We start from the raw sequence: 25,971 nt of genomic DNA, 5'->3' as shown, positions 1-25,971 counted from the left end.
GATGGACTCTGAAAAACAAACTGAGGGTTCTAGAGGGGAGGAGGGTAGGGGGATGGGTTAGCCTGGTGATGGGTATTGAAGAGGGCACATTCTGCGTGGGGCACTAGGTGTTATGCACAACCAATGAATCATGGAACACTATATCAAAAACTAATGATGTAATGTATGGTGATTAACATAACAATAAAAAATTAAAAAAAATGTTCACTAAGAATAACACTTAAAGACTTCTAATTTGTTTCTAAGAGCCTGATTTAGAAATTTAATATTCCCTGTACAAAGTGAGAGTTGCTCCCTTAACAGGATTTCAGGAATTGTAGCACCTGCTGTTAAGCCTCCTTTTCCCTCCACGCACTGTTACTGATGTTGCTGCATTCACGTTTCTTTTTGTATGCAGGAAGGCAAGGGCAACCATAGTCCTTTCTATGGCTTCTTCCTCTCAAATACAGACATAATTTCTACAAAGTAGAGAAAGGACGAGAAACAGCTAAGGAGGGGACGGCAGGGAAAAGCTGATGCCAAACAGAGCCAGCCTAAGACAGGGAGTGTCTTTGCCGGGCCTTACCTTCCACCGACTGCGTGAGGATGAGCTCCAGGCTGCCTTTGGGCCCGTGTTTCGTGTCCTCTACCAGCTTGTAGACCCGGTGTCGCCGGTGTAGGCGCGGCTTCCGGCCCTCTCCGGCCAGCGGCACCTTCCACCAGCGCTCCACGATGACCGTGCCCTGGCAGCCGGGGAGCGAGGGTGAGCGAGTCTCCCGGAGAACCCCCTGCCGCCCTCAGCCGCCGGCACATGGACAGCCCGCCACAGCCACGGCGCGGCCCCCCCAGAACAGTATTCGGGCGTAAGGAGCCCCACCAGAGGCGAGGACTCCCAGAGCTCAGAGCTGGCCCTCACCCGATTGTGAGAGAGGCTGAAGTCGCGCTCCGGGCCCGGAGTGCCCCCTGCGAGTCGCGGGAGTAGCAGCCCCCGCACCGTTCCTCGCAGCAGGGCCCTCCCCGCGGCCGCCGCCATGTTACCAGCGCTGAGGGAGCGTGGAGGAGGCCCCCAGCGCCGGCGCAGGAAAGGCCCCTGCGGCTGCCCGCGGCGCGCCTGAGCCGCCGCTGCTCTGGCTGGCGAAGCCGAGGGGCGGACCCGGCCCGGGTTGGACGCTGGCCTCGCCGCCTGGCTGCCGCCGGGACTTCAAAGAGCTGAAAGCAACGATCCGTGATTCAGCGTTTTCCTCATTCCCTCCTCCCTGTTTCTTCTCCGGCCAGGGACGCCCATAGTTATCGACAGATTGTGACATGAACCGGAAAAGACACCGTCTCCCTCTTGGCTTCACGTTATCTCTAAAAATGGGGGCTTTGGTTTATCTCTCGCAGCTCTGAGGTCACTTGCAGCTCTGGCATTCTGTGATAACTGGATGCTGAGGAAAGAGGGATGCAGCTCTCACTTTTCCTTACTTGAGATCTTCCTAAAAGTGGCGGAGGGATGGGATCCTCTGGAAAACGATGGCAACTCCAGGAGGCCTACCCTTAATCTTTACAACTGTGGTACTCAAGCTAGCATTTAAAAGAATTCTAAATCACAAAGGAGATGAGCCACAGAAAAAGGAAAGTATGGCAGTGGTGAGAGAGCAGAAGGCAAGCTGACACCCCACAGCCCTCACCCCACCTTGTGCTTTGTCCCCAGCTTGCCTTCTGCTCCCTCAGCAGCCCGGTCCAGACTGTTCTGTGCAGGATCTCGGTACTGGAGAGAAGACCACATAGATGGAATGAGTAGGGTCTGTTTGGCAGCGGAGATTGTGTAAAGGCGCTCTACGCATCCTGTTAGTTGACCCGTAAACGTCCTCACTCCTCCAGTAATTACACTTGCCTCACTTAGCTTCCAGGACACCAATTTTGTTTCTGTTTTCTTCCTGCTTTGCCAGTTTTCTTCACAGTTTGCTTTGATGATTTCTCCTTTTCTCCGAACTATAGAGTGCCCCTAGGACAGTCTCCCGATCTTGACTTTTCAATATACACACCGCTTTGACCTCATTCAGTCTCAGTGATTTCCAAAGTTCTTTCTCTATCCTCGACTTCTCCTAAACTCCAGACTTGAATAGCCCGGCGCCTATTTGTCTTTTCCTTATATATCTAACGGACAAGTCAAAGTTAACATGCTTCAAACTAAACCCGTCTCTACCCTGCCTCAAACTGCCTCACCTGCAGCCTTCCTCATCTCAGTTGATGGAAACTATTCTTTCGGTTCTTGGACTCAACTTCTTTCTCTCAGACTCCGGGAAATCCTGGGGGTTCTATCTTTAAACTATTTCCAGAATCCAACCTCTTCCCACCACCTCCAGTGCTTCAGCCTGGAATAAGATGCTATCTTTCTCCTGGATCACTGCAGTAGTTTCTTAGCAAATCTGCCTTAGTGTTCTGCAGTGTATTTACAACACAACAGTCAGGATCTCTTAAAAAACATACATCAGGGCGCCTGGGTGGCTCAGTTGATTAAGCGACTGCCTTCAGCTCAGGTCATGATCAAGTCCCAGGATCAAGTCCCACATTGGGCTCAGCGAGGAGCCTGCTTCTCCCTCTGACCCTCCCCCTTCTCGTGCTCTCTCTCTCAAAATCTTTAAAACAAAACAAAAAACCACACATCAGATTATGTCATCCCCCTACCCAAAACTTTGCAGTGACTTCCCCCTTTACTCAGAACAAAAGGAAAGGGCCATACAATCGTCTACAGGGCCTCCCTAATCTGGCCCATTAGCGCTCTGACTTCATCACCATGCCCTCCGTTTCTCGAAAACACCAGGCACTTTCTCCTCAGGGCGTTTGCACTGGCTGTAGCTTAGGCATGGAATGCTCTCACCCCCAGATGTTAGCTTGGCTAACTTCCCCACCTTTAAATCTTTGATTAAATGTCACCTTTTCATTGAAGCCTATGTGGATCACCCTATTTTTTTTACCCTATTTATTTCTCCAGCCTGCCCCACCCCCTTCACACTCCTGATCTTCCTTTATCCTCTTTTCTCCATAGCAGTTACCTAACATACTAAATTTTATTATGTTTATAGTTTATGTTTGTCTTCTTACTGTTTAAGATTTTTTTTATTAGAGAGAGAGTGCAAGCAGGGGGAGAGGGAGAGGGAGACAGACTTCTTGGTGATCGAGGAGCCCCACACTACAGGACCTGAGCCGAAATCAAGAGTCAGAGCACCTAACTGACTGAGTCACCCAGGCTGCCCCTGTCTTCTCGCTGTTAGAAGCTAAGTTCCATTAAGCAGGGACCTTTGTTTTGTTTACTGGTGTATCCCAAACACCTAGAATACTGCCTGGCTTTCAGTATGCCCTCAATCAATATTTGTTGAATGGATGAGTGAATGAATACGCAGAGGTCTCAAACTGGTGGCCCCAGAATCAAATTTTGCTCACAATGTTGACTTTTTTTCATCAACAGTTTTTATCTTTTGAGTTAGTAGCCACTAGTTAAAAAATTTGGAGGAATTTGGGCGCCTGGGTGGCTCAGTTGGTTAAGCGACTGCCTTCGGCTCAGGTCATGATCCTGGAGTCCCGGGATCGAGTCCGGCATTGGGCTCCCTGCTCAGCGGGGAGTCTGCTTCTCCCTCTGACCCTCTTCCCTCTCGTGCTCTCATTCTCTCTCTCAAATAGATAAAATCTTTTTAAAAAATTTGGAGGAATTTAACACAAAAATCTATCTTTCCATTTTATGTTGAAAAATCATACAATCTGGGACCACTGAGTCTGCATTTCTACAACTGGATAGAGCTGAGTTGTCAGCTTCTTTTAGACAGGGTATGAGCTTTCCATTTTGCTACAGCCCCACCCAGCAGCTCCACTAATTCCATTAGCTGTCCTGGGTCCTGGAGGCTGTTTGCAATTTCTACCCTACAAGGCAATGAGATAATTCAACAATGTGTAGCACCCCTGGATTATTAAAAGTGGGGATATAATAAAACTATTGAATTGATAGGAACTGGGAACCAATGTATTAGGTCAGACATTGGATCAGGGCCTTGGAAGCCTACAGTGTTAAGACACCAACCAGTTTGTTACTCAAGTGGGATGTGTGTATGTGTGTGTGTTACATGAGAGTGTGCACACGCATGAGGATATATGCCAGAATAAGGAGCCACGTTGGGTATGCTTGACAGTGCTCAGGCAGGGCTGTTTACCAATCAGTACAGAAGCTAAAGTATTCTAATTACTGGTACAGCCAGGAAGGACTTACTAGATGAACAGGATAAGGGGGTTGGTTGGGTGGGGTAGGGGAGCAGCAGAGTGGAGTCCTGAAGTGACATAAGGGCTAACCCCCTTGCCCATGTCATAGTGCCCACCGGGTCACAATGACACCAAGTTGTGTGAACCTCTGCCACCCATCTCTGAACCTCACTTTGCCGCGGGGAGGCACTGAACTGAGAAACTGCCTTGTAACAGGTTACACCCCTCTGCCTTCTCCCTTTCTTATATCAAGAGGGGAAAAACACGGAACTACCTCTACCCGATCTGGTCACCATACGCCTATTACCTTTACTGTTACAAATACCGGATCACCCTCCGGGAGAAGATGCTGCCTTGTTGTTATAAAAGGTACTTGTTTTCATCTCTACTTGTAGTTGTTTATATAAACTGTCAGGAAAAATAAAAGAATTTGAAGGAAATTCCCAAGTGGCAAGAGATAATAGCAAAAGGGGGTGGAAGGCTGGCATGGAACTTTAAAATTTTTCCATTTGGCTGGCCTGGGAGAATGGAAACAGGCTGGTCCACAGAAGATACAGAAGATAGTGCCAGAGCCCAGTCCTGTGTACCTGGAAGTTATGAGCCTCTCACCTTCTCAGACACAGAGGGAAACTAATTTGGGCCCCTTTTCCCAACCAGCATCACTTATAAGGAACGGGAGGACTTGACACTCCGGCCCCGTTCCTGCCTTCAGTGCTCCTGAGTCCCTAGCAGGCCTCCAGGCGGTCAGAAGCACCGAGCAGGGTGATCACGACCAGCTTAAAGAATTATACTCGGTAAGTGGCCTCTGTGCCAGGGAAGCCCCTAGCTTGCTTCAGTGACACCTTGTGAAGAAGGGGCATTATTGGCTAGTTGGAAAAGAAATGGTAGATCTTGGAGCTCATGTATAACAGCTAGTTGCTTTAGAAACAAGGATTCTGGCCCAGAGATATTAAGTCAAGATCATAGAGCTGGTGGTGAAAAGTTTAACGGGAAAAGAGGAGGTGGGAACAAAGAGCAGAATGTAGTAAGACTTCTGGGACATAAAGCTGTTTCGCTGCTAAGCAGGGACTAGAAACCAGAACTACTCAACTTGTCCCTCTATCCTGCTGCAGTAACATGCCTGTAGACCTCTACATTTTAAAAGAGAAATAGAACTCAGACAAAACCCCTATCATGGAAAAAAGTGGAAGAGCATTATCAGAGAGGCAGTAAACAAATGACACAGCGTCGTTTAAAGAAGCAGCCCTCTGATGTAAGTTTCTGAAGGGTTGGTGCGCCTTAACAGGCAGTAATACTGTCACTGCACTGACTCCTTTCTAGATTGTTTGATATCAAGGAAAGCTCCACGATAGAGAATTTGGTCCTAGAACTAAGGGACAAAGACTTTGGCTCCCATTCTCCCAGGCTCCCTGTCAGCTCCCCGTTAGCTTTCTCAGACCTAGCCAATCAGCCTGCGATCTGATTTAAGGTCGAGATGAGAACAGAAGACTATTACTCTCTTATTCTTCCAGGCTGGGAACCTGACGGTGCTGGCTACTGACCCCCTGCTCCGTCAGGACCCAGTGCAGTTAGACTTCCATTTCCGCCTCACCCCCCAGACCTCTGCCCATTGGCACGGCCTTCTCTGTGACCATCGACTCTTCCTGGATATCCCATATCGGGCCTTGGATCAAGGCAACCGAGAAAGGTGACTGATCCCAGATGGGAAAGCAGGGAAAGGAGGGGGAGAGGGGAAGAGGCAGGGGCTTTCCTTCTTTTATGTCATAATCAGGTAGTGGGTATGCTAACCACTGAGGGTTGATTCACAAGCTAGATACTTTCACACCACTGAAATGGCATGCAAACAAGCCCATGAGCTGAGCCAAAATCTGGGCTTCAAGGAGTCATAGCCCATGGGAGGTTGCTGGACTCCGATTCAGAAACACAGAAGTGAGGATCCTTAAATAGTTGAGTAATAGGACGTGCCTTCTAGCTGTTTGTCTTTATATAGCAGTTCCTTCTCCCCAGGCCCCTTCAGGTGTCAGTCTTATTGTGTGCAATCCCTGGCCTTCAGAGGACAATCTATCAATGCAAGTTCATCAACTTTCACTTCCTGGCTTAGGTCAGGAAAAATGGAATAAGGTTTCTTCTACTCCAAGTAGGGGTCTGGATTTTTAGTTCACTAAATATTAACCATGATTCTTCCCTCTGGCCCCTAGTTTGACTGCAACACTGGAGTATGTGGAGGAGAAGACCAATGTGGACTCTGTGTTCGTAAACTTCCAAAACAACCGGAATGACAGAGGTGGGGATCAGCTGTCCTTCCTGGCCCATGGTGCTGAAGCAGCTGACAGCAACTTATTCCTTTGTAGGAGACTCTCTTCCCCCACTCTTTAGAAGAGAACGTGCTCATAGGCATTTCAGGGATTTAACCACCCCCTTTCGCCCACAAGGAAATGAAGGCACCGAGCACTCTGTGCATTCAAATTACACTAGGATGATGAGGAAGGCCCTGCAGGTAGAGGTCAGAAGCCAGACTGAAGAAGCACTAGTGAAATTAACACAGAACCATTCAAGGCATGTAGCTGGTGGGACAGAAAGGACCTCAAACATATTAAGCACCTACAGTGTGAAGGGGTTCGACACAGGGCCAGGAGGATAGGAATATATTTACCCAGATGCTTGGAGCATATGTTGCAGAAACCACCTCTTCCCTCATACTCTGTTAGAAGACAGAAGATGGTCAAGAGTTTACTAGACCATCATTGTGTTGGGCTTCCTAAACATCAGCTCATTTAAATTCTGTGAGGAAGGTTCTATGATCCCCATCTTACAAATGAGAAAACTGAAGGTCAGAAAGGTTAACTTGTAGAATGTTACAAAGGTAAGTAAATGTTAGAACCACGGTTGGAGTCTAAGTCAGCTAGTCCACAACATGTCACCGTAATGCCTACACTACACGGCTTTCCCCCAGCCACTCCCCAGTGAAAGAAGCCAAATCTGTGGGGAATAGTTGTATGGAGCCTCAGAGTGTTTTCTATTTTTTTTTTTCTCTTTTCACAGGTGCCCTGCTACGGGCCTTCAGCTACATGGGCTTTGAGTTGGTCAGACCCAATCACCCTGCCCTCCCTTCCTGGGACAATGTCATCTTTATGGTGTATCCCCTTGAAAGGGACCTTGGCCACCTCTCCAATGAGCCTCCCTGAACATACTTATTCCTGCTGAGGGGATAATGGGAACTTGATAAATGGGAACCAGGATGTGATTCAGGACACCTTCCATCTTAGGAATAAAGGGTAGTGCAATCCTCAGGCGTTCACTTTTCTTGGGGGGGGGGAAGGCAGGGTTGGTTATGCAATCCTCAAGTGTTCACTATTTTTTGGCAGGAAAGTGAGTTGGCTGGAGTGGAACAGGACCCTTATAGAGCTGAATTCACTATAGGATAAACATTTAATGATGGAAAAAAAATCAGAGGGACCTGCACCAGAGAGGGAAGGGAGCCAAGGATTTTAGGTTTCTTTGCCTTCCCCCCTACTCCCAAAGCCATTTACTTATCCTAACCCTTTACTGAGTACTTGCCAAGAGCAAAAACCAGGCACTATGGAATTCAAAAAGACTTAAGCCTTGTTGGGAGATTTTCGTCCATATATTTCAGTTCAAGTTAGAGAAATACTAATTCCTTCTCTTTGGATGTGGAGGAAATCCAAGAAGGTACCTGGATCCCCCAGTTTTGGCTCAAGGGGAGGATTTCAACAGGCAAAATGAGAAGTAAGCATAGAAGAGGACATTCCACACAGCAAGGAAAGTACAGGATTGTGTTGAAAGAATAACGAACCCATCTGATTGGCCAGACTTAAAAGCCGCATTAAAGGGACAGACTTAGCATTCACAGTAACAGACTGCAGCCAGGAATGAGGCACCACTCATTTTCCTGAGCACCAAGTCCTATGAATGATTTATATCAAGGACCCCTCTACTTAAGGGTAATTGCCAAGGGGCCAAGGAGCCTGGTAACTAGTGGGCCTCATGACCTGGTTGTTGAGCAGCACCAAACCCAGAGCCAAGCCTGCTTCAGGGGTGGGTTCACTGCAGCCAAGTTCTGAAACCTTGCCAGATCAATGGCAGTCCTTCACTGATTCTTCCAAGACCCCACAAGCTACTCATCACAGATGCTCCTTCACTGGAGCCTTTCTGCTAAATGGTACTGAGATTTTTCTGAGAAAATATACTTTGAAAATTGTGGCTATGGGAAAACATAGTCGCCATGCAGTATATGGAAGGCCTAATTCCTAGATTTAAAACCCTGCATAAGGCATCCTTATGTGCTAGTTTTAAGTTTTGCAGTTCACCTTGCTGATCCTTAAAAAGCCCTGTTCATTTGCCATTAATCCACCACCCACATTGCTGCTTATAATGTCTGCTTCCAAGTCCCTTCACAGCGCTCATTGGCTGCACACTACTGCCCACAATGCGGGGAGACATGAGGACATGGCTCCCAAAGGTCTTACAGTAAGTTCACATAGTAGAGATCTGCCAGAACTCAGGCCTCTTCTTCCAAATATCTAGTTTGGGTAGGGTCTTTAAGATTTTACTTGAGGGCGCCTGGGTGGCTCAGTTGGTTAAGCGACTGCCTTCGGCTCAGGTCATGATCCCGGAGTCCTGGGATCGAGTCCCACATCGGGCTCCCTGCTCAGCAGGGGGTTCTGCTTCTCCCTCTGACCCTCTTCCCTCTCGTGCTCTCTCTCTCTCAAATAAATAAATAAAAATCTTAAAAAAAAATATTCAAGTAATTTCTCTAAAAAAAAAAAAGATTTTACTTGAGAGAGTACACATGCATGTGAGGAGGGGGGGGGGGGGGGGGGGTGGGGAAGGGGAGAGGGAGGGGCAGAGGGAGAGAATCTCAAGCAGAATCCCAGCTGAGCAAGGAGCCTGAGGTGGGGCTTGCTCTCAAGACCCTGAGATCACGACCTGCGCTGAAATCAAGAATCAGATGCTTAACTGACTGAGCCACCCAGAAACCCCGGTGGGTTATTTATATAACCTAAACCTAAATTGGTCTGGTTCTTAGTGAATGGTTAATTCTGAAGTAACTTTAGGGAAAGGATAGGATCTGTGCATGAGAGGGTCACTTGTTTCAAAGATGGGCCATCCCTGTGAAGCATGTGACAAATTCTACCAGGTTTAGGTTTAGAAGATACCCACAGGCCTGCTTCCACCTTGATTCAACCAACATTTAGTTTTAGATAATTTTCTTGAGAACTTTATTCAGCAAAGAATCCCCCAAATGATTCAAACAGCTATATAAGTTCTCTTTCACTTTATGGACGTCCGTATACATGCAGATATTACACTAGCACTTTAGAACATTTCCAGAGCTGCTCTCTCCTTGTCTGCTTGTATTGTATTTTAACCAAAGTTTACAGGGAAATAGCTGGAGCAACTGTTTCAAAAAACCTATCTCCAATAACATATCAGCAGTTAAGGCTGGGAGGCAGTGTTCTCTTCCCATTTCCTGAGGCTTTTTAATAGAATTATACTGATTTCTGCCTCTGCCTCCTGACTCAATTGCAGTCTTTGAGTTTGCCAAAGACCTCCTTTAACTAACAGTCACCCGATGAGGTGAGTAAGAAGTCTGCAGAATCATCACTTCCAGTGACCAAACCCTGGCTGCTTCCCAGGCTCAAAAAGGACACAGCCTTGTGGAAGCATAGATCAATGCCTGGCAGAAAACAGTAAGCCAGATGTTGAGCAGCCTGGAAGCAAACTCTGGAAGAAGACAGGGTCGGGTGGGTGGAGTGGGAACATGTACTTGTCCCCCTCTACCCCGCACTCTTTCTGGTAGTCCAACAGAAGGAGAGAAAGCGTTTGGTCCACAGCAAGCCAGATCGTGTATGTAACAGAGGAAGGACTGCACAGATCTCTTTTATCATAGGCTCCTCTCTCCAGGCACCAAATCCTGGGCCAAATCCTGCCAAAGACACAAACACAGAGAGACACAACACGCTTGAACGGGCTCAGCCTGAGAGTGAAGCTGCAGGAACTCAGCTGCAGAGCAGTGTTCAGACAGGCTAGGGCAGAGAGAAGGCAAGGCCCCGGTGGTCACCCTTGTTACTTTCCGGTGGCTGCAGACCGAGGAGAGCTGCACTCACGCGGCAAAGCAGGCGGCTGAGGCAGTGGAAGCCAACTTCAGAGTAAGTAGTCATCATCCAGGTTGTCGTCACCAGATATGGAGGCAGCTTCTGCTTAGCAGGGATGGAGAGCAAGTTAGGCATGGCCACTGAGACTCAGGGACAAATGGGCTTCTTAGTGCTCAGTGATCACTTTGGTTAAGAGCCAAGCTTTCACATCATTCCCGGTTCGGAGAGAATCACTGAAAACCAGTAACTTCCAAAGATGCTCTAGGGAGGAAATGCAGCTTGTACCTGATAAGCTGAGGCAGGACAGGGTATTTGCTCTCTCTCCAGGGCTCTTCTTGGTCTCAGCGACCACGCTGCTGAGAGAGACATCAGTTTCTGTGGCCTGCAGGATGAAGACAAGAGAGAAAGGAAGAACACAGTGTTGGCTGGTAGGAAAGGAGAGGCCACCCCCATCATTCTGCCCATAGGATCTGGTTAAGGCAGTTGAGTTTGGCTGCCAAGAGGGACACAATGCTTCCTTTGAGCAACCTGTGGAGCAACTCCTTAGGAAAGCCCTCATAGAATGCCCGAAGGACTAGAAGCCCTCCTGTCTCTCTAGGTGAGAGACCTGCCCTGAAGCAGCACCCTACATGTAGCCACAATGGCTCACTCACCACGTCACGCAACATGTCTGGGACAGCTCTGTTTTCTTCCACATCCTCCGGGAGCTCAACTGCATATCCTTTACGAACTAATTCTAACCCAATATCAAGTTTCTGAGAAGAAAAATGAAAAGGGAATGATATTCTCTCTATAGGGATGGGAATACATGAGGAACTAGGACAGAAGAGTTAGGATACTTCAAAGACATTCCTTTAGTGGGAGAGTAAGCAGGATCTTATGAAGTAGGAGAAGTATCAGATGAGGGTTTCTAGGAAAGAAAAAGTGAATGAGACTATAAATATACTGAAGAGAAAGTGAGCTATGAGTGGACCCCAGTCGTACCTTCCCATTGCTAGTATCATATAAGTAAATCTTGGGCCAAGTTGAGATCCCAGTCTGGACATAGCTGGAGATCTTGGCCACCAGGGGCTTCCAGTCAGCACAGTGAGTGAGTCTGTCAAACTCATCCAAAGCTTCCTCTTCCCACTGTTCACCTGGTAAAAGATTGCAGGGAGAACCTAAGAAGGGGTCCCTGCTGACGGGGTGAGATTACACCCTGGAGGAAAATTGGAACCACCCCTTTCTACCCCAGAAGGCACCTATGTCTGCCTGCCAGGCTGCTGGTTTCTACTGCTGGGGAGGAAAAGACACCTGAGCCCCAGAACTCAAAGTCTGGGAATGTGAGAATTCCTTCCATGTGCCCTATGAAAGTTATTCTATGTAGAGGCAAGGTCAATAGGCCATATGACCAATTTACCTGAGGGGGCGATCCGTGCCAGACTACACTCTATTGCTTGGAATGGAAGGCTTAGGAAGTCACTCCTAAGGTGAAAGAAACTGAAATTAGAATCCCAGCGACAGAAGGGTCTCTTATAGTCCTTGTTTCTAGAGATCACCAATTAACCCAGCTGGAGAAGATAATCATCTGCTCTCTGTAAATCGGTTCTATTCCCAATCCCCCTATGAGTGCCAAGAGCACACCACCAGCTATGGCCAACGCTGAGTTAACAACTGGGACTCCACCCTGGCCTCCACACTGACCTGAGTGCCCGGAGGTCCTTCAGTGGGCAATCTCCATTATCTCCAAAGTCAACGAAGTAGAGGTCCAGGTTCCCATTCTCCAAGGTGCCAAGGACCCGAGCTCGATACCAGGAACCACTTGTAGGTAAAGGTGCTGCTACAATGTCTCCCACGTGCACAGTCAAGTCTTCAGGCTGCACATGGGGATGAGGATCAGGATGGGAGGTTAGGATGGGCAGGCTAAAAAACAGATAAGCAGGAAGTACCAGAAGGAAGAATAAACAAGTAGTTGCTTCCCAGGAAAAGAAGAGAACATATCACAATGAAAAAGAGATAGGCCCCTTTTTCATCAAACCCAGCCCTGTCCCTATGGCAACTCACTAGACTATTCTCATAGTGCTGGGTCATCTCACTGACAAGCTTATCCAGCTGCAGGCTGCGGGAGCCAATGATCTGGATCCAGAAGTGGTTGGGATGTTCAGAGGCAGAGACATAGACTTCCAGGAACTCATCGGCATGGAAACTGAAGTCAGGACTGGGGACTAAACATAGGGATAAACAAGTTAAGCTATAGAATCCTCACCATCTAAGCTGGTGACCATATCAGAACCATCTCTGGTTGAAATGGGGAGACTGTCTCAGAGGTGAGAGATACAAACACCAAGTGGCTATTACCATTTAAAAAATGGCTGGAGGGACAACTGGATGAATCATACAAGAACATCCTGAAGACAGGTCCTAAGTTGAGCTGTGTACCTTTTTATGTAACTGAGCAGTAAGAGAGTTTACATTCCTAGTCATCTGCCATGTATTCAAATCAGACACCAATTATAACGAAGGTAAATCCTCCATATGCTAGCTGAAGCATGGACCAGTGGAAAGATGTGGGCCTGTTCCAGATCTCATTCTATTACTGACTCATTATGTGACCCTGGACAAGTCTTCGAACCTCTCAGGGGCCCTGGTCTTCCCTGCCCCCATCCCAGAACCTATGCACAGAAGAAAGTGCTCACAGTTGTTTCATTCTTAACGGTGATGATTTTAAAAACAGTAATGAGAAGCCAAAAATAAAGCCAAAAATAAAAAAACAAAAAACAAAAAACAAACCAGGCTGAGTATTTTACTTATTTAATAAATCTGTGAAAGAATATCATGGTAGGGGCGCCTGGGTGGCTCAGTCGTTAAGCATCTGCCTTCGGCTCAGGTCATGATCCCGGGGTCCTGGGATCGAGCCCCGCATTGGGCTCCCTGCTCCGTGGGAAGCCTGCCTCTCCCTCTCCCACTCCCCCTGCTTGTGTTCCCTCTCTCGCTGTGTCTCTCTTTGTCAAATAAACAAAATCTTTAAAAAAAAAAAGAATATCATGTAAATTCAATTATTGGTTATATTCAGACTATTTCCTGTGAACTAGCACATTTTAAGATTTTAAGTAATCTCTACACCTAAGATGGGGCTCAAACCTACAACCCTGAGATCAAGAGTTACATGCTCTACTGACTGAGCCAGCCAGGGGCCCCATGAACTAGCATATTTCCTATCATTCTCCATCACTAGCTGGTCTGTGTTCAGAAATTATTTATGTTTAGTACTAACTCAAGTAAAATATTACCACACAAAGGGACATCTGTGAAGAGACTTATAAGTGCAATCAAGAAAATAAATTGTTTTTACTGCTTCCTATTTTGGGTTATCTAAGCCAGTATTTCTACCTTCCATATGGCAAATGGGTTCCCACTTTGTTACATACTTTCAAACATGGACATCTCTGGACTGGTCTGGGCTCCAGATTTCTGAAAGCTGTCACCATTAGGTTTCTCCCAAGCACCTTCTGGCCCTACAACAGCTGTGTCACCGCCTCCTTTCTGGGGAGGAGCTCCCAGTGGTTTAGCTGGCTCCGGCTCTGCACCAGTACCAGCGTTTTTCCACAAAGCTGGCTCTCCAGCTCCACCAGACTCTGTCACTTCCTCTCTTCTTACACTGATTGGCTGCTTGCGTGGGATTCTGGTTTCTGCAGAATGAGCAATTCTTTTCCGAAGTTCTTCATCTTCTGAAACTTTCTCCAATATCAAATGCTGTGGTAAGAGATGAGATCTCTGTGGCCAGATATTTTCACCCAGGATGGAGTAAAGGGTTCTCATTCTTAGACACAGTTCAAATCTATTAGCTACTTGCCTTGGCTGCTGCCACTTCCTTTTGTGTTCCTGAGATTTTTATCAGTCTCGATAGTAGCAATGTCCCCTCTGATTCTTTGTCACAGGTAATTTTGGCTCCAGAGGCCTTACAGATAGAACGAATAGTCTCCCCACCTCTCCCTGCATTGAAAAACACATAAAAACCTGTCCTTTCCTCCTGGTCAAACGTAATTACTAGAGAAATCACTATTTTGTATATGCTGGGAGAGAAGTCTGTTCTCATTTCCAAAGTGAACAAAATGTAAGATATTGAATAGAAGCAGGAGCTACTGCAATCCTTACTGTAAAAGGGGGACTAGGGAATATTTGCTCTTTCTGCTTAAACTCTTGGTTAGTGTAACTTCATGTCATTTACATTTTTTGATCATTCAGCATACTTTACACCTATACTTCAGAAGATATCTCACACTGTGTGTGAAACACTGGGCCAATGATGGACATTTCTCTACCTCTAATAGCAGCATAAGGAATGCTGCCTTGGCAAAGGCATAACAGGTGTGCTCTAGAAAAGCACTATCTTGAAAGATCTGGGATAACATGAGCAGGTTTAGCTTCCCTTTACATATCTATTATGAGGTAGATACATTTACCTGAGCCCTTGTGGAACATATTTGTAAGGTTCAGATCACATAACTTCTTGAGGTAATGGGTTTTGCTTTACCACAGGTTGTATAAAAAACTAAAGCTCTGGTATCAACGTCCCTGTCTTTTTTCCCCCCCTTAGCAAGGTGAAGGGAAGTAGGCCAGGAAAAATCCTTGGGAAGGTGTGAAAGAAGGCAAAGGTGAAGAAAAAAGGAAGCTGTCCAGTGGTACCTATGATCCTGCCCACGGATCTCTGGGGAACTGAGAGCTGCTCAGACACGGGGGTATTCTCTGTCAGGATCTGATGGATGGCTGCTTTGGCCTTGCACACCTGAACAGGAAACCCACTGATAAGCAGCACCCGTTCATCGCCTACATCCTCCGTGTCCACATCAATCCGAGCACCTGTCTGTTTCCGCAACTGCAGAGAAAAGGATACATGGCTGTACGCTCTGGAATAGCTCCTGTTTGGGTCAGCAAGGTACTCTCTCAACCTAACCCTGGAGGTAGATGGAACTGGACAGTAATCAGCTAAATCAGGATGCTATATGCAGTCTTCAATTACCTGTACTTATGAAAGGAGATTAGTGACAAGCTAATCTCAAATAGCAATTAATTCAAAACAGTTTCTCTTTGTGTTTAGAACCCTCTTTCCCCCTAATTTCTTTTTTTTGGAGCATCAAATATTTTGTTTTGACATTCCAAATGAACGGTAGAATTAGGTAGCAACTCAACATTTACTAACAAGAGCTCATTAATTCCATAGTAGAAAAGAATGGTTCAAGCTACACCAAGTTGAGAATCATGCAATCAAAAGTCCCCATTTCAAGCTGAGTCATTCACGCTCTAGGGAGAAGTACTCCTCTCTAGAAGGAAAAGAGCATAGTTAACTAAAAGTTCCTGTATTTTTTCTTTTAAAGACATACATAGTGTGGGATGGGGGCAGAGAAGGAAAGCAAGATTAAGCAAAATCAATCTCTGGGAAAGCCAACTGCTTGCTTGCACACTTACCTGTTTAATATTGGCTCCTTGCCGGCCAATGATGAGCTTCACAGCCTCCTGGGGAACTCGCATCTCTATCTCAATGTCATCCTCCCCAACAAATGTCAACCGCTCTTCTGCACGGATCATGACTCATCAGATCAGACTTAGATAGCATCCAAGGTACCCCAGCCCCCCCCGAAGCTAGCTGTCAAAGAGAATGATCCACGAGATAGACCAAAAATCTCAACCATAATGACAAGAAGTAGCATCTGAGTAGGAATGAGAGGGTCCCAGAAGACCAGAACATGGGCATTATCTCTGGGATACTATTAAAGATGCTAAAAAATGGGGAAAGTATTTGGATCTGCAAGGAGGGGGTGCTGGATTTTGGGCAAACTGGATCTCCCAGGAGAGGATTCCTGGAGAAGAATGAAGGTTAAAATTTGCCCAAGGAGTCCACTGGGCTCAGAACTTCCATTTGTACCTAAATCCTTTCTTTAGGTTCAGCCTGTGGGGAAACTGGATCCCATGGTTAGCCTTCTAACAACTAAACACAAGAAGCATATAAAAAAGATAAATAAGAGTATAGATGCTAAAAAAAAAAAAAAAAAAAAAGAACGCATTATGGTGCTGCTGTTGAAGGGAACAAAAGAGAATTATCAAATGAGTTTATCATTTCATAGACTCGCTGCACATTAAGAACACAGAAGAAACAAAACCGTTTCAAAGATCCCTCACAGAAAGCCAATTACATCCCAACAGACAAACCCAGTCCAGCAAGGAAAATTTTCATTTCAATTTAATAAGGCCAGAGCACATTCTGAACATTTCCATATGTACAGCTGTGGGGTTCACATACCTCTGCTTTCCCTGTATCTGCGGTATAGGATATAGGCAACCGTTGCACTGGCTGGGATCCCAAGGCCCAGTGCTATTTTCTGAATCGTGGACAAACTTGTCCAAGAAGTTCGTTCAGTGGACATTTTCTGCTGTATTCAGACCTACACCCTGAAATAAGTAAATGAGGGAAAAGAAGAAGCTTTCATCCTATACCTTTATGATTGGCAGAGAGGCATGGGAACATATTACAGTATTATTAAAAAGAATACTACTGGAGGCGCCTGGGTGGCTCAGTTGTTAAGCGTCTGCCTTCGGCTCAGGTCATGATTCCAGGTCCTGGGATCGAGCCCCGCATCAGGCTACCTGCTCGGCAGGAAGCCTGCTTCTCCCTCTCCCACTCCCACTGCTTGTATTCCCTCTCTCGCTGTCTCTCTCTCTCTCTGTCAAATAAACAAATAAAATCTTAAAAAAAAAAAAAAAGACTATTACTACCAACCTTTTCATATTAAGGGCCTGAGCTGTCTCAAAATCTTTTTTTTTTTTTCCAAAACCTATTTCATGTAAAAGGTCTCAGGGCATTTTTTCAAAGTTGCTAAGGGACATATAATTAAAGAGAGGCAAACTTCATTCCCTCCCCCCCTCCCAAGGAAAACCATACATCAATCACAATTTTTTAAAAAATATTTATTAGACAGAGAGAGTGCGCACAAACAGGCAGAGGGAGAGGGAGAAGCAGGCTCCCTGCTAAGCAGAGAGCCCGACGCGGGCCCGATCCCAGGGTCCTGGGATCATGACCTGAGCCGAAGGCAGATGCCTACCCAACTGAGCTGCCCCCATTGATCACAATTTTGTAAGATGAAGGAACAAAAAAATTAAATGAATCAAACATTACAAAAATATACCTTTAGAGTTCACATCAGACTACTTAAAATTGCTTATCTGTGCCCTTCCATGCCTCTAGGCCTTTCCAGAAGCTGTTGTCTCTGCAAGGAATGGCTTTCCAGGCCCAGTTTTATTTTTTTTAAAGATTTTATTTGAGAGAAAGATCGAGTGAGTGCATGAGCAGGGGGAAGGGCACAGGGAGAAGCAAACTCCTCGCTGAGTGGAGAGCCTGATAAGCGGCCTCAACCCAGGACTCCAGGATCATGACCTGAGTGAAAGGCAGATGCTTAACCAATGGAGCCACCCAGGCGCCCCTTCAGGCCTAGTTTTAGGCTCTGCTCCTTCTACTTCTTTTATTCCTTTATCTCTACTCCTGATTTCTCTTTATTCCTCAGCTAACACTGAAAGGAGGTCTGCCCTGCTCCTTCACCAAAACTACAACTTTCCGGATAGTCAACCTAGATGGCACATATAAGCCCTATCTAATCCCACCTCTGCACCTTCTTTGTCTTGGTTTCTCCTCTTTCCCTGGAAGTGCCTCTGCAGTTTTGGGCTTGTCTTCCTATGGCCTATATCCACTACTACTGTCATTCTGCTGTCTTTGGGCAATTTCATCCACACCTGCAGCTTCAACTAATGACTCCACAACACTGCACCTGACTGATTCAGAAGCTCATCAAATTTCATTCAGACCATTGGCCTTGTTGCTTTTTGTCTGGCACTGTATCTTCATTTTGCTGCCAAGCTAATTTTTAAGATTTTATTTCTTTGAGAGGAGAGCACGCAAGCACCAGCAGGCAGAGGGGCAGAGAGGGAGAGGGAAAAACAGACTCACCTCTGAGTGGGGAGCCGGATGAGGGACCCTGGGATCATGAGCTGAGCCAAAGGCAGACACTTAAATGACTGAGCCACCCAGGCGCCCATCCACAAAGCTAACCTTAACATCATCACTGTATTTCCTTATTCCATAACCTCTCTCACCCACGCTCCCAGACAACTCATACCGTCTCTTCTCAAGCCTCTAGCACCTCCTCCATCCTCACTCTCAATTCATGTCTTACTTCCTATGCCACTGAGAAAGTACAGCATTCAGAGAAAATATTAACTAAGCTCCACCACACTTACCCACCTACCTCTATCTATGCCCAAATCCCTACCTCCTCTCCTGTGGCCATGGATGAACGGTCTCTGCTTCTGGCACTGAAAGCTCTCATAAAAGTGTTGCTCTCCTTCCTTCTCATGCACTGTTAATGTTTTCCTCTCTACTGGATCTTTATCTTTCCATCAGCAAACATGTCACTGTTTCTTGTTTCTTAAAGAAAACCCTTTCTTGATTCCACTTACTCCTCCAAATACTTCTCATTTCTTCCCTTCCTTTTACAGGAAAATTCACAAGTGCTAATACTTCTGTGCTCAATTTCTCTTCTTCTTGAATCCACTCCCACTGTTCTTGCCAAGGTCACCAGTGACTTCCAATGGCTAAGTCCAATGGTTAATTCTCCGTCTTCACTCTACCTGCCCTCACCCCCATTATCTGGCACAACTGGGGACTCCCCCTGCTCTGAGACCTTTTCTTCATTTGGCTTCCACAACAGCACTCTTCTGGTTTTCCTTCCCCCTTGTAGCTGATCCATCAGTTTCCCTCTCCTGCTTGTAACCTCTAAACACCACATTGCCCTCAGGGCTCTGTCCTTTGCCCTCTTGTGGGTTGTACCTCACTTTTCCTTAGTGATCTCGCCAAGTTTCATTCATAGCTTGGCTTTAAATCCCACCTGTATGCTGATAACTCCCAAATTCACTGATCCAGTTAGGGCCGTTCCTCCTGAACTTCAGGTTTGTATACCCAACGGCCTAGGAGACAACGTCGTCTTTGGAGGTCTAATAGGCACCTCACACTTAACAGGTACAATGCTGAGCTCCTGATCTCACTCCCTGCCTGTAGCCTTAGCTGACTCAGTAAATGGCAAGTCCATTCTTTCAGTTCCTCAGGTTAAAAATCTTACTCATCCTCTCCCTCAAATAGCACCTTTAGTCTGTCAGCAAATCCTGTTCATTCTACCTTCAAATTATCCAGAATTTGACCATTTTTTACCTCTCTACTGCTAAGACGGTCATCTTAACAACCATGTTCTAAACCATCATCTCTTGTCTAGATTATTGCAATCAATTATATCCCGGCATTTGCCATTGTCCATTCAGTTTATTCTCAACAGCTGAAGTCAAATAACGTTACTCAGCCACTCAAAACCTTCCAGTGGTTTTCAATCTCACTGTGATTATAAGCCAAAGTCATCATATTAACCCGTGAGGTCTTCATTTTGGTTGTATCCCCAATGGAATGTAAACTCCACAGGGCAGGAATTTTTGTCTTGTTCCTCAGTGCACACAGTAGCCAGTCAATAAACATTTGTTGAGATATTTCTGCAAAGAAGACATCCAAATGGCCAACAGACACATGAAAACGTGCTCAACATCACTCGGCATCAGGGAAATCCAAATCAAAACCTCAATGAGATACCATCTCACACCAGTCAATTAACAAGTCAGGAAATGACAGATGTTGGTGAGGATGCGGAGAAAGGGGAACACTCCTACACTGTTGGTGGGAATGCAAGCTGGTGCAGCCACTCTGGAAAACAGTATGGAGGTTCCTCAAAAAGTTGAAAACAGAGCTACCTTATGACCCAGTAATTGCACTACTGGGTATTTACCCCAAAAATACAAATGTAGTGATCTGAAGGGGCATGTGCACCCCAATGTTTATAACAGCAATATCCACAATAGCCAAACTGTAGAAAAAGCCTAGATGTCCATCAACAGATCAATGGATAAAGAAGATGTGGTGTATATGTGTGTGTGTGTGTGTATACATACATAACGGATTACGCAGCCATCAAAAAAATGAAATCTTGCCATTTGCAATGATGTGGATGGAACTGGAGGGTATTATGCTAAGCGAAATAAGTCAGAGAAACACAAGTATCATATGATCTCACTGATATGAGGAATTTGAGAAACAAGACAGAGGATCATAGGGGAAGGGAGGGAAAAATGGAACAAGACAAAACCAGAGAGGGAGATAAACCATAAGAAACAACCTCAGGAAACAAACTGAGGGTTGCTGGAGTGGAGGGGGGTGGGAGAGATGGGGTGGCTGGGTGATGGACACTGGGGAGGGTATGTGTTGTGGTGAGCGCTGTGAATTGTGTAAGACTGATGAATCACAGACCTGTACCCCTGAAACAAATACATTATGTTAATAAAAATAAAATCCTACTCACAAAACTGAAAAAAAGAAAAAACATTTGTTGAATGAACAAACTTCTTCAGCAACTCTGTTGTCTATGTGAAAACTCATTAGTGGCATGAAAGGTTCTTTATAATCTAATCTCTGCCTACCACTTTCACAGCTCTATACCCTAATCCCACTGCTACTAGGGGAACAGGACGTGCTCTCCTGTGTCCCTTCTGTCTTCCTGGTCATACTCCTTAGCCCAGCTGGTCTCCCTGGCAAAACCCTACTCCTTCCTCACGTCTCAGCTCTACTGCTACACTTCTGAGACTTGTGGGATGTCCCCTGGCTGACTTAAGGTGAGTTTCTCCTGTCGCCCTGTGAATGAGACTTCCATGATAGCACTTGTTCACACTGTATGCAACTGTGTATCTGTTATGCCTGTGTCCTCAAGACTGGCTTCAAGCAGGCTAGGTCAACCACATCTATTAAGCACTTCTAGGTGCTAGATGTTATTGTGACACTAAGGATGAAAAAGAGGAAAAGATAAATGTACTGAGTAACTACTACGCCACCAGGCACTTAACCTCCATCATTTTAGTTGATCTTCACGCAATCATGTCAGGTAGGAAATGTTAACCCCAATTTTACAGAGGAATATACCTGCTTAGAGAGGTTACCTCTTACCCAGAGTCTGGGTTATTATTTGGATATTAAAAACCTTACAAAGTGACTTTAGAAGTCCCTCCCCCCTTTCTTTTACATAAACTGAGAACAGTACTTGGTGTCTTTATTTAGGAAATTCAAAATTAATAAACACTAGTAGAAAGCATTGTAGCTGGTTGGTAAAAAACTAAAGATAGTGTCTACTTCCAGATAGTACAATCTAGTAGAACAAAACAGTGTGGCTTTTAATGAAATTTGCTTTAAAATGAGTGAGGAAATATAATTTATGCTATGATTTGCCTCTAGGTACAAAAATTCAACCCAGATGATTTGATATCCAAGAAAAAAGTTTTTTTACCTTAAAAAAAACTGGTTCTAGGAAGGCTAAAAACATACTCATTAATATCGGACCTACTCAGGAATAAAACTTTGGTTCTAAATGTGCTTTTCCTGAGGAGGAAAGAAAAAAACAGAAACAGTGCTTTCCCTGAAAGCCTTTCAGGAAGAGTGATGAAGGAAAAGAGGAGACCTAGCACAGATATCTCATTCCAGGGACACCTGTGTGGCTCAGTTGGTTAAGTGTCTGCCTTTAGCTCAGGTCATGATCTCAGAGGGGTCCTGGGATTGAGCCCTGAGTCTCCCTCTCCTTCCGCCCTCCTCCCCCCCTCATGCTAATAAAGTTTTTTTTAAAAAAAAAATCTCACTCCAAGAAGCAGGGAAAAATGTTAAGACTGCAGGTGGATTTCTTACTACATTCAGAGGACCAAATTTTGCATCTGGACTCAAGAGCTTTACTGACCAGTAGAAACGAATAAAGTTCCTTAGAGAACCACCAGAAGTTTGCCTATGTTTTTAAAATCTATGTTTTTAGACAATAGTTTTAAACAAATTTCATCTACTCTCTTTCCCACTCATGCCCAAAAGAGAAAAACCTTGTATTACCTGGGTGAGGGACCCTTTGCAAGTGTCTCCTTATTTCAGGCAATTCATTATTCAGTTAGAAGATCCAATATATATAGTATATCACTTCTGGAGATTTAGTATAGACATGGAGAAATGTGGCTTTTTTTTTTTTTTCCTTTTTTAGTGGGTAGGAAGAAAAGGATTGAGTTTAAGGTGGGTTTGAGTTATGAGGTTCCTTTCCTAACTGGATAAAAAAAATAATCAGCTTCTTTTTTTCTAGGCTGTAAATAAAACCTTTCACTGCTCTCTGTGCAAGTTTGGGTGGTATCATGTTTGCATATACCAAAGGAAAGGAAACAAGCTGTTTCAGAAGATTTTTCCTTAAGGTCTTGAATTTTTGAACCTCAAACCGCTATTTTGTTATATTAAGAGATGATTTATTCTGGGTATCCAGAAGAGAGTTCACTTCTTTTATCTAGGTTACTTCATATATTTTCTTATGTGGTCTCTAAAGTGCAAAGCTCATCTTCACTATTATAGTGCCTCATTTTAAATAGTGCTAGCTCTTTGTTATGGGCTGAGCATGCTGGGGACACAAGTAGGAATGAGAATTCTTGCCCTGAAATACAGTCTAGGAGGAAAGACAAAACACCAAATTACAACACACTAATTACAGGCAATGAAAAGACAATATAAATTCTTGGTTAAAGCAACAGCTGCGGGTGCTTGGGTGGCTCAGTTGGTTAGGCGTCTGCCTTCGGCTCAGGTCCTGATCCCAGGGTCCTGGGATTGAGCCCCGAATTGGGGCTCCCTGCTCAGCGGAGGTGGGGGGGCTGCTTCTCCCTCTCCCTTTGCTGTTCCCTCTACTTGTGCGCTGGCTTTGTCAAATAAATAAAATCTTAAAAAAAAAAAAAAAAAAGCAACACCTTGGGGGAGCTAGAACTTAAAAGATTTTTTAGATGGTACAGAGTTGAAAACTACCTCATTAAAATACAAATCATTTTTCTTCATCCAAACTAATGAATATTGAGTAGCCAGTGTGTGGTTGGCCCTGGGGGACAGAACAGTCCAGACAGACTTGGTAGCTGCCTTCATGAGGCTTCCTGTTGGCAGGGAAGGTCTTAATCTTGACCGGCAAGATTGTCTGTAGGTGTTAAAGGTTTTGGGAAACAAATCTAGGCCTGTGAACAAGAGTGGTAACTTAATCTGCACTCTAATGCTGCCTTTTAACACCTTTCTGGCCACAATTCATGCCTAAGAAACCATAGAATTTTAGAATTGGAAGGACCAAAGAAATGATACGATTCCACCAATAATGTTCCAACTGGGGAACCCGAAGTCCAGGGAAATAAAGGGATTTCCCTAAGGTTACACAGCTAATTAGTTATTTCCATACAATGCGGTATACAATGTGGTCTGAACACCAGTCACAAAGGCACCTCTTTAAGGAGACTCAAAAAACTAATAGCATTTTTACCTCAGTTCAGAAACTATCAAGATCAAGGCAAAAAAAATATCTGATATTCCTCCTGCTCTGCTGCCAATGAATGCCCTCCTCCCCAGTCCCAACTTTCCATGCTCGGTTAGGTTTCATCACTATGGGCTTCTATAGTACTCCAAACATCCCTTCATAACACATGCGTTGCTTGTAATTCTTGGCTGGCTCTGTAGTGAGAATGAATGGAAGGTAGCAAGTGTGGGGTAGGGAGACCAATTCAGAGGCTAGTTCAGGTGCCAATGATGGAGACGGAAGAGGAGAGTTTTACTAGGTAGAATACACACAAGATCTAACAACTGGTTCACAGAAAGGTTCAAGGGTGAGCCAAAGAGCTGGCTACCAGGTTCCTCATTTGAGCACCTGGTAGATGGTGTTTGAGACATAATATTAATGATTTGGTGGTGGAAGGAATGTGGTGGGAAGATGAATGTCCATGACGAGGATGAATTTATTAGGTGATGTCTATTTGAATCGAGAGCTAATTTTCACTTAACTCCTTTTCACATATTACAAATGAAGTTTGCGTTAGTTAGCTTATGTCTCAAAGAATGAATATCTACTTGATTAATCAAGTATGACTTTGCTACAATATACATTTAATAGTTTTTTAAAATAAGTGGGAAATATGATGACAACAGGGATATAACTGTATAGTACTGAATGTCAATTTGTGTTTGATTTTATTACTTCAAATTGAATGTGAAAAGGAGGTTGGAATTTAAGACCACAGTTCTAGGGGAAGCTGAGTAAAGAGGAGCCATGTGGATCATTTCAAGGTGAGAGATGCAGATAATGGTTTTCAGTAAAAACCAATTTTGAAATTTCTTGACATTTATATAAAACAGTTGCTGACTATTTGATATGCGTAAATAAGTCTTACTTTTAGGTTATTTCAAAGACATCGTTAGGAGTCAAATCATTGAAAGCTCCATAGGGCAAGGATCTCTCATTCCCTTATCTCCAAATAACCAGAACCTACAAAGTAGCTAAAACATGGTAACAGGCCTGTTGAATTGAAGCAGGTTGTTCAATTTTCTCATCCTCGCTACATTTATTTTTAACCAATGAGTGAAGAAAGCCAACCCATTTCAAACTGAGAATAGGGTAAAAATGTAGCTTTGACACGGGAGTCTTCAGCCAAAACCCGTGGGGGATATCTGCATTAGTAAGGAGGAAAACTGGCAAAACAAAAACCCCAATTTATTATTCCGCCGACTGTAAATAGTCATCCTATTAGAATAATTAAAGAAAAAGCTGGAGAAAATAAAAGGCAAACTGATAAACTGATGGCGGTTCTCAGTCTCAAAAAAGATCACTCGAGGAGTCCAAAGTAGCTTGGGGCCAACACTCCGGCACCGGGTCCGTTGTGGGACCAGAGCATGTCCTCCGGATTCGGTTGGTAGCCCGGGGTTCGGCTGCCCATACCCTCCAGACGCCTCCCTCCTCTCAGCCCCACATTCCCGCCTGCTTGTTGCCTGCGGCACCCCCGGCCCGGCCTCTCGCACTCCCCGAGCCTCCGCGCCCGGTCCCCGCCTTTACCGCTCCTCGAGTCAGCCGCCGCGCGCTCCGCCTCGCACCTCGCCCCAGCAGCCGTCGCCTCCTCCCTCTCGCACCGCAACTCGAGCCCCGCCTGCCTCGCTTCAGCGGCCTCTTCCCCGCCCCCGCAGCCCGTCTGCACCAATCAACGCCCGGCTCGCAGTCTGACCAATCGCCGGCCCCGCCACAACCAATCCTTCCGCGGGCTGCCCCTGAGCGACGGGGCTGCTGCGTGCTGATATCCAATTACCCGGATGGAATTCAAAGCCGGCCATCAAGTCAGCCAATAGGAGCCAGGGAGATCAGACGTTGTTAATTGAGACTGCACCTGCTGAGAATTAAACAGCCAATTAGAGGCTTCACGGAGTCCTCCCAGCCCACCTCTAGTCCAATTACCAAGGAAGCTTCCACCTCCTCTCTGGGGGATAATCAGCGTTCCTGAGTCTGGGACCGAGGTGCGAGGGCGTGGAGTCACTCATGCGTGTCACCGCTCGCAAAAAATTAGTGCCTTTGTACAAAGCCAGTGCCACCCGACACCCCAGTTACCGAGGGGAAAGCAGCCTCAAGATGGGCGATGCTCCGCCGCTTGTTTCCTCTGTGACCCTTTGCCTTGATTGGTCCTAATACTGTGGCAGGGACTCAGGAGGCATGGAAAACATTTTTTTTTT

General features: G+C 45.5%; 3 protein-coding genes across 6 annotated transcripts in view; 1 reads left to right on the top strand and 2 right to left on the bottom strand.

Annotated features, from left to right (window-relative positions):
• Positions 1-1,391, bottom strand: part of MRPL9 (mitochondrial ribosomal protein L9) — a 4,776-nt gene extending 3,385 nt beyond the window's left edge. The window contains exons 1-2 of the mRNA XM_025858389.2: positions 896-1,391; positions 566-722 (exon numbers count right to left, since the gene is read on the bottom strand). Of these exons, the coding sequence (XP_025714174.1) occupies positions 566-722; positions 896-1,012 (274 nt within the window). The 5' untranslated portion in view covers positions 1,013-1,391. The remainder of the gene's footprint in view (positions 1-565; positions 723-895) is intronic.
• A 208-nt stretch (positions 1,392-1,599) lies between these two features.
• OAZ3 (ornithine decarboxylase antizyme 3) lies at positions 1,600-7,502 on the top strand. The gene is given in 8 exon segments (XM_025858366.2): positions 1,600-1,608; positions 1,673-1,726; positions 4,412-4,581; positions 4,870-4,930; positions 4,932-5,006; positions 5,724-5,899; positions 6,411-6,496; positions 7,255-7,502. Coding segments are annotated over 8 exon segments (774 nt in total). The 3' UTR covers positions 7,398-7,502.
• Positions 7,503-9,423: 1,921 nt separating this feature from the next.
• TDRKH (tudor and KH domain containing) lies at positions 9,424-25,964 on the bottom strand. Of its 4 annotated transcripts, none has more exons than XM_073888416.1 (14): positions 25,850-25,964; positions 25,554-25,634; positions 16,606-16,754; positions 15,774-15,880; positions 14,994-15,183; positions 14,161-14,300; positions 13,736-14,060; positions 12,372-12,532; positions 12,012-12,184; positions 11,728-11,792; positions 11,313-11,464; positions 10,982-11,083; positions 10,614-10,710; positions 9,424-10,159 (listed from the first exon to the last, which is right to left on the bottom strand). In XM_073888416.1, the coding sequence occupies exons 3-14, from the start codon at positions 16,727-16,729 to the stop codon at positions 10,011-10,013; spliced, it is 1,785 nt and encodes a 594-aa protein (XP_073744517.1). In that variant the 5' UTR covers positions 16,730-16,754; positions 25,554-25,634; positions 25,850-25,964; the 3' UTR covers positions 9,424-10,010. The 4 variants fall into 4 exon arrangements, with proteins under 4 accessions (XP_073744517.1, XP_073744516.1, XP_073744518.1 ...); XM_025858431.2 differs by lacking the exons at positions 25,554-25,634; positions 25,850-25,964 and adding exons at positions 10,341-10,430; positions 25,307-25,442 and having other exon boundaries at positions 10,020-10,159; XM_073888415.1 differs by lacking the exons at positions 25,554-25,634; positions 25,850-25,964 and adding an exon at positions 25,307-25,442.
• Between the last annotated feature and the right edge of the window lie 7 nt (positions 25,965-25,971).

Source organism: Callorhinus ursinus, unplaced genomic scaffold (genome assembly GCF_003265705.2).
Source record: "Callorhinus ursinus isolate GAN/ISIS: 27379988/994484 unplaced genomic scaffold, GSC_fseal_2.0 scaffold90, whole genome shotgun sequence".
Lineage (NCBI taxonomy): Eukaryota > Metazoa > Chordata > Mammalia > Carnivora > Otariidae > Callorhinus > Callorhinus ursinus.
Note: the sequence above shows the minus strand (reverse complement) of the source record. Positions and strands in the feature narration are given on the sequence as shown.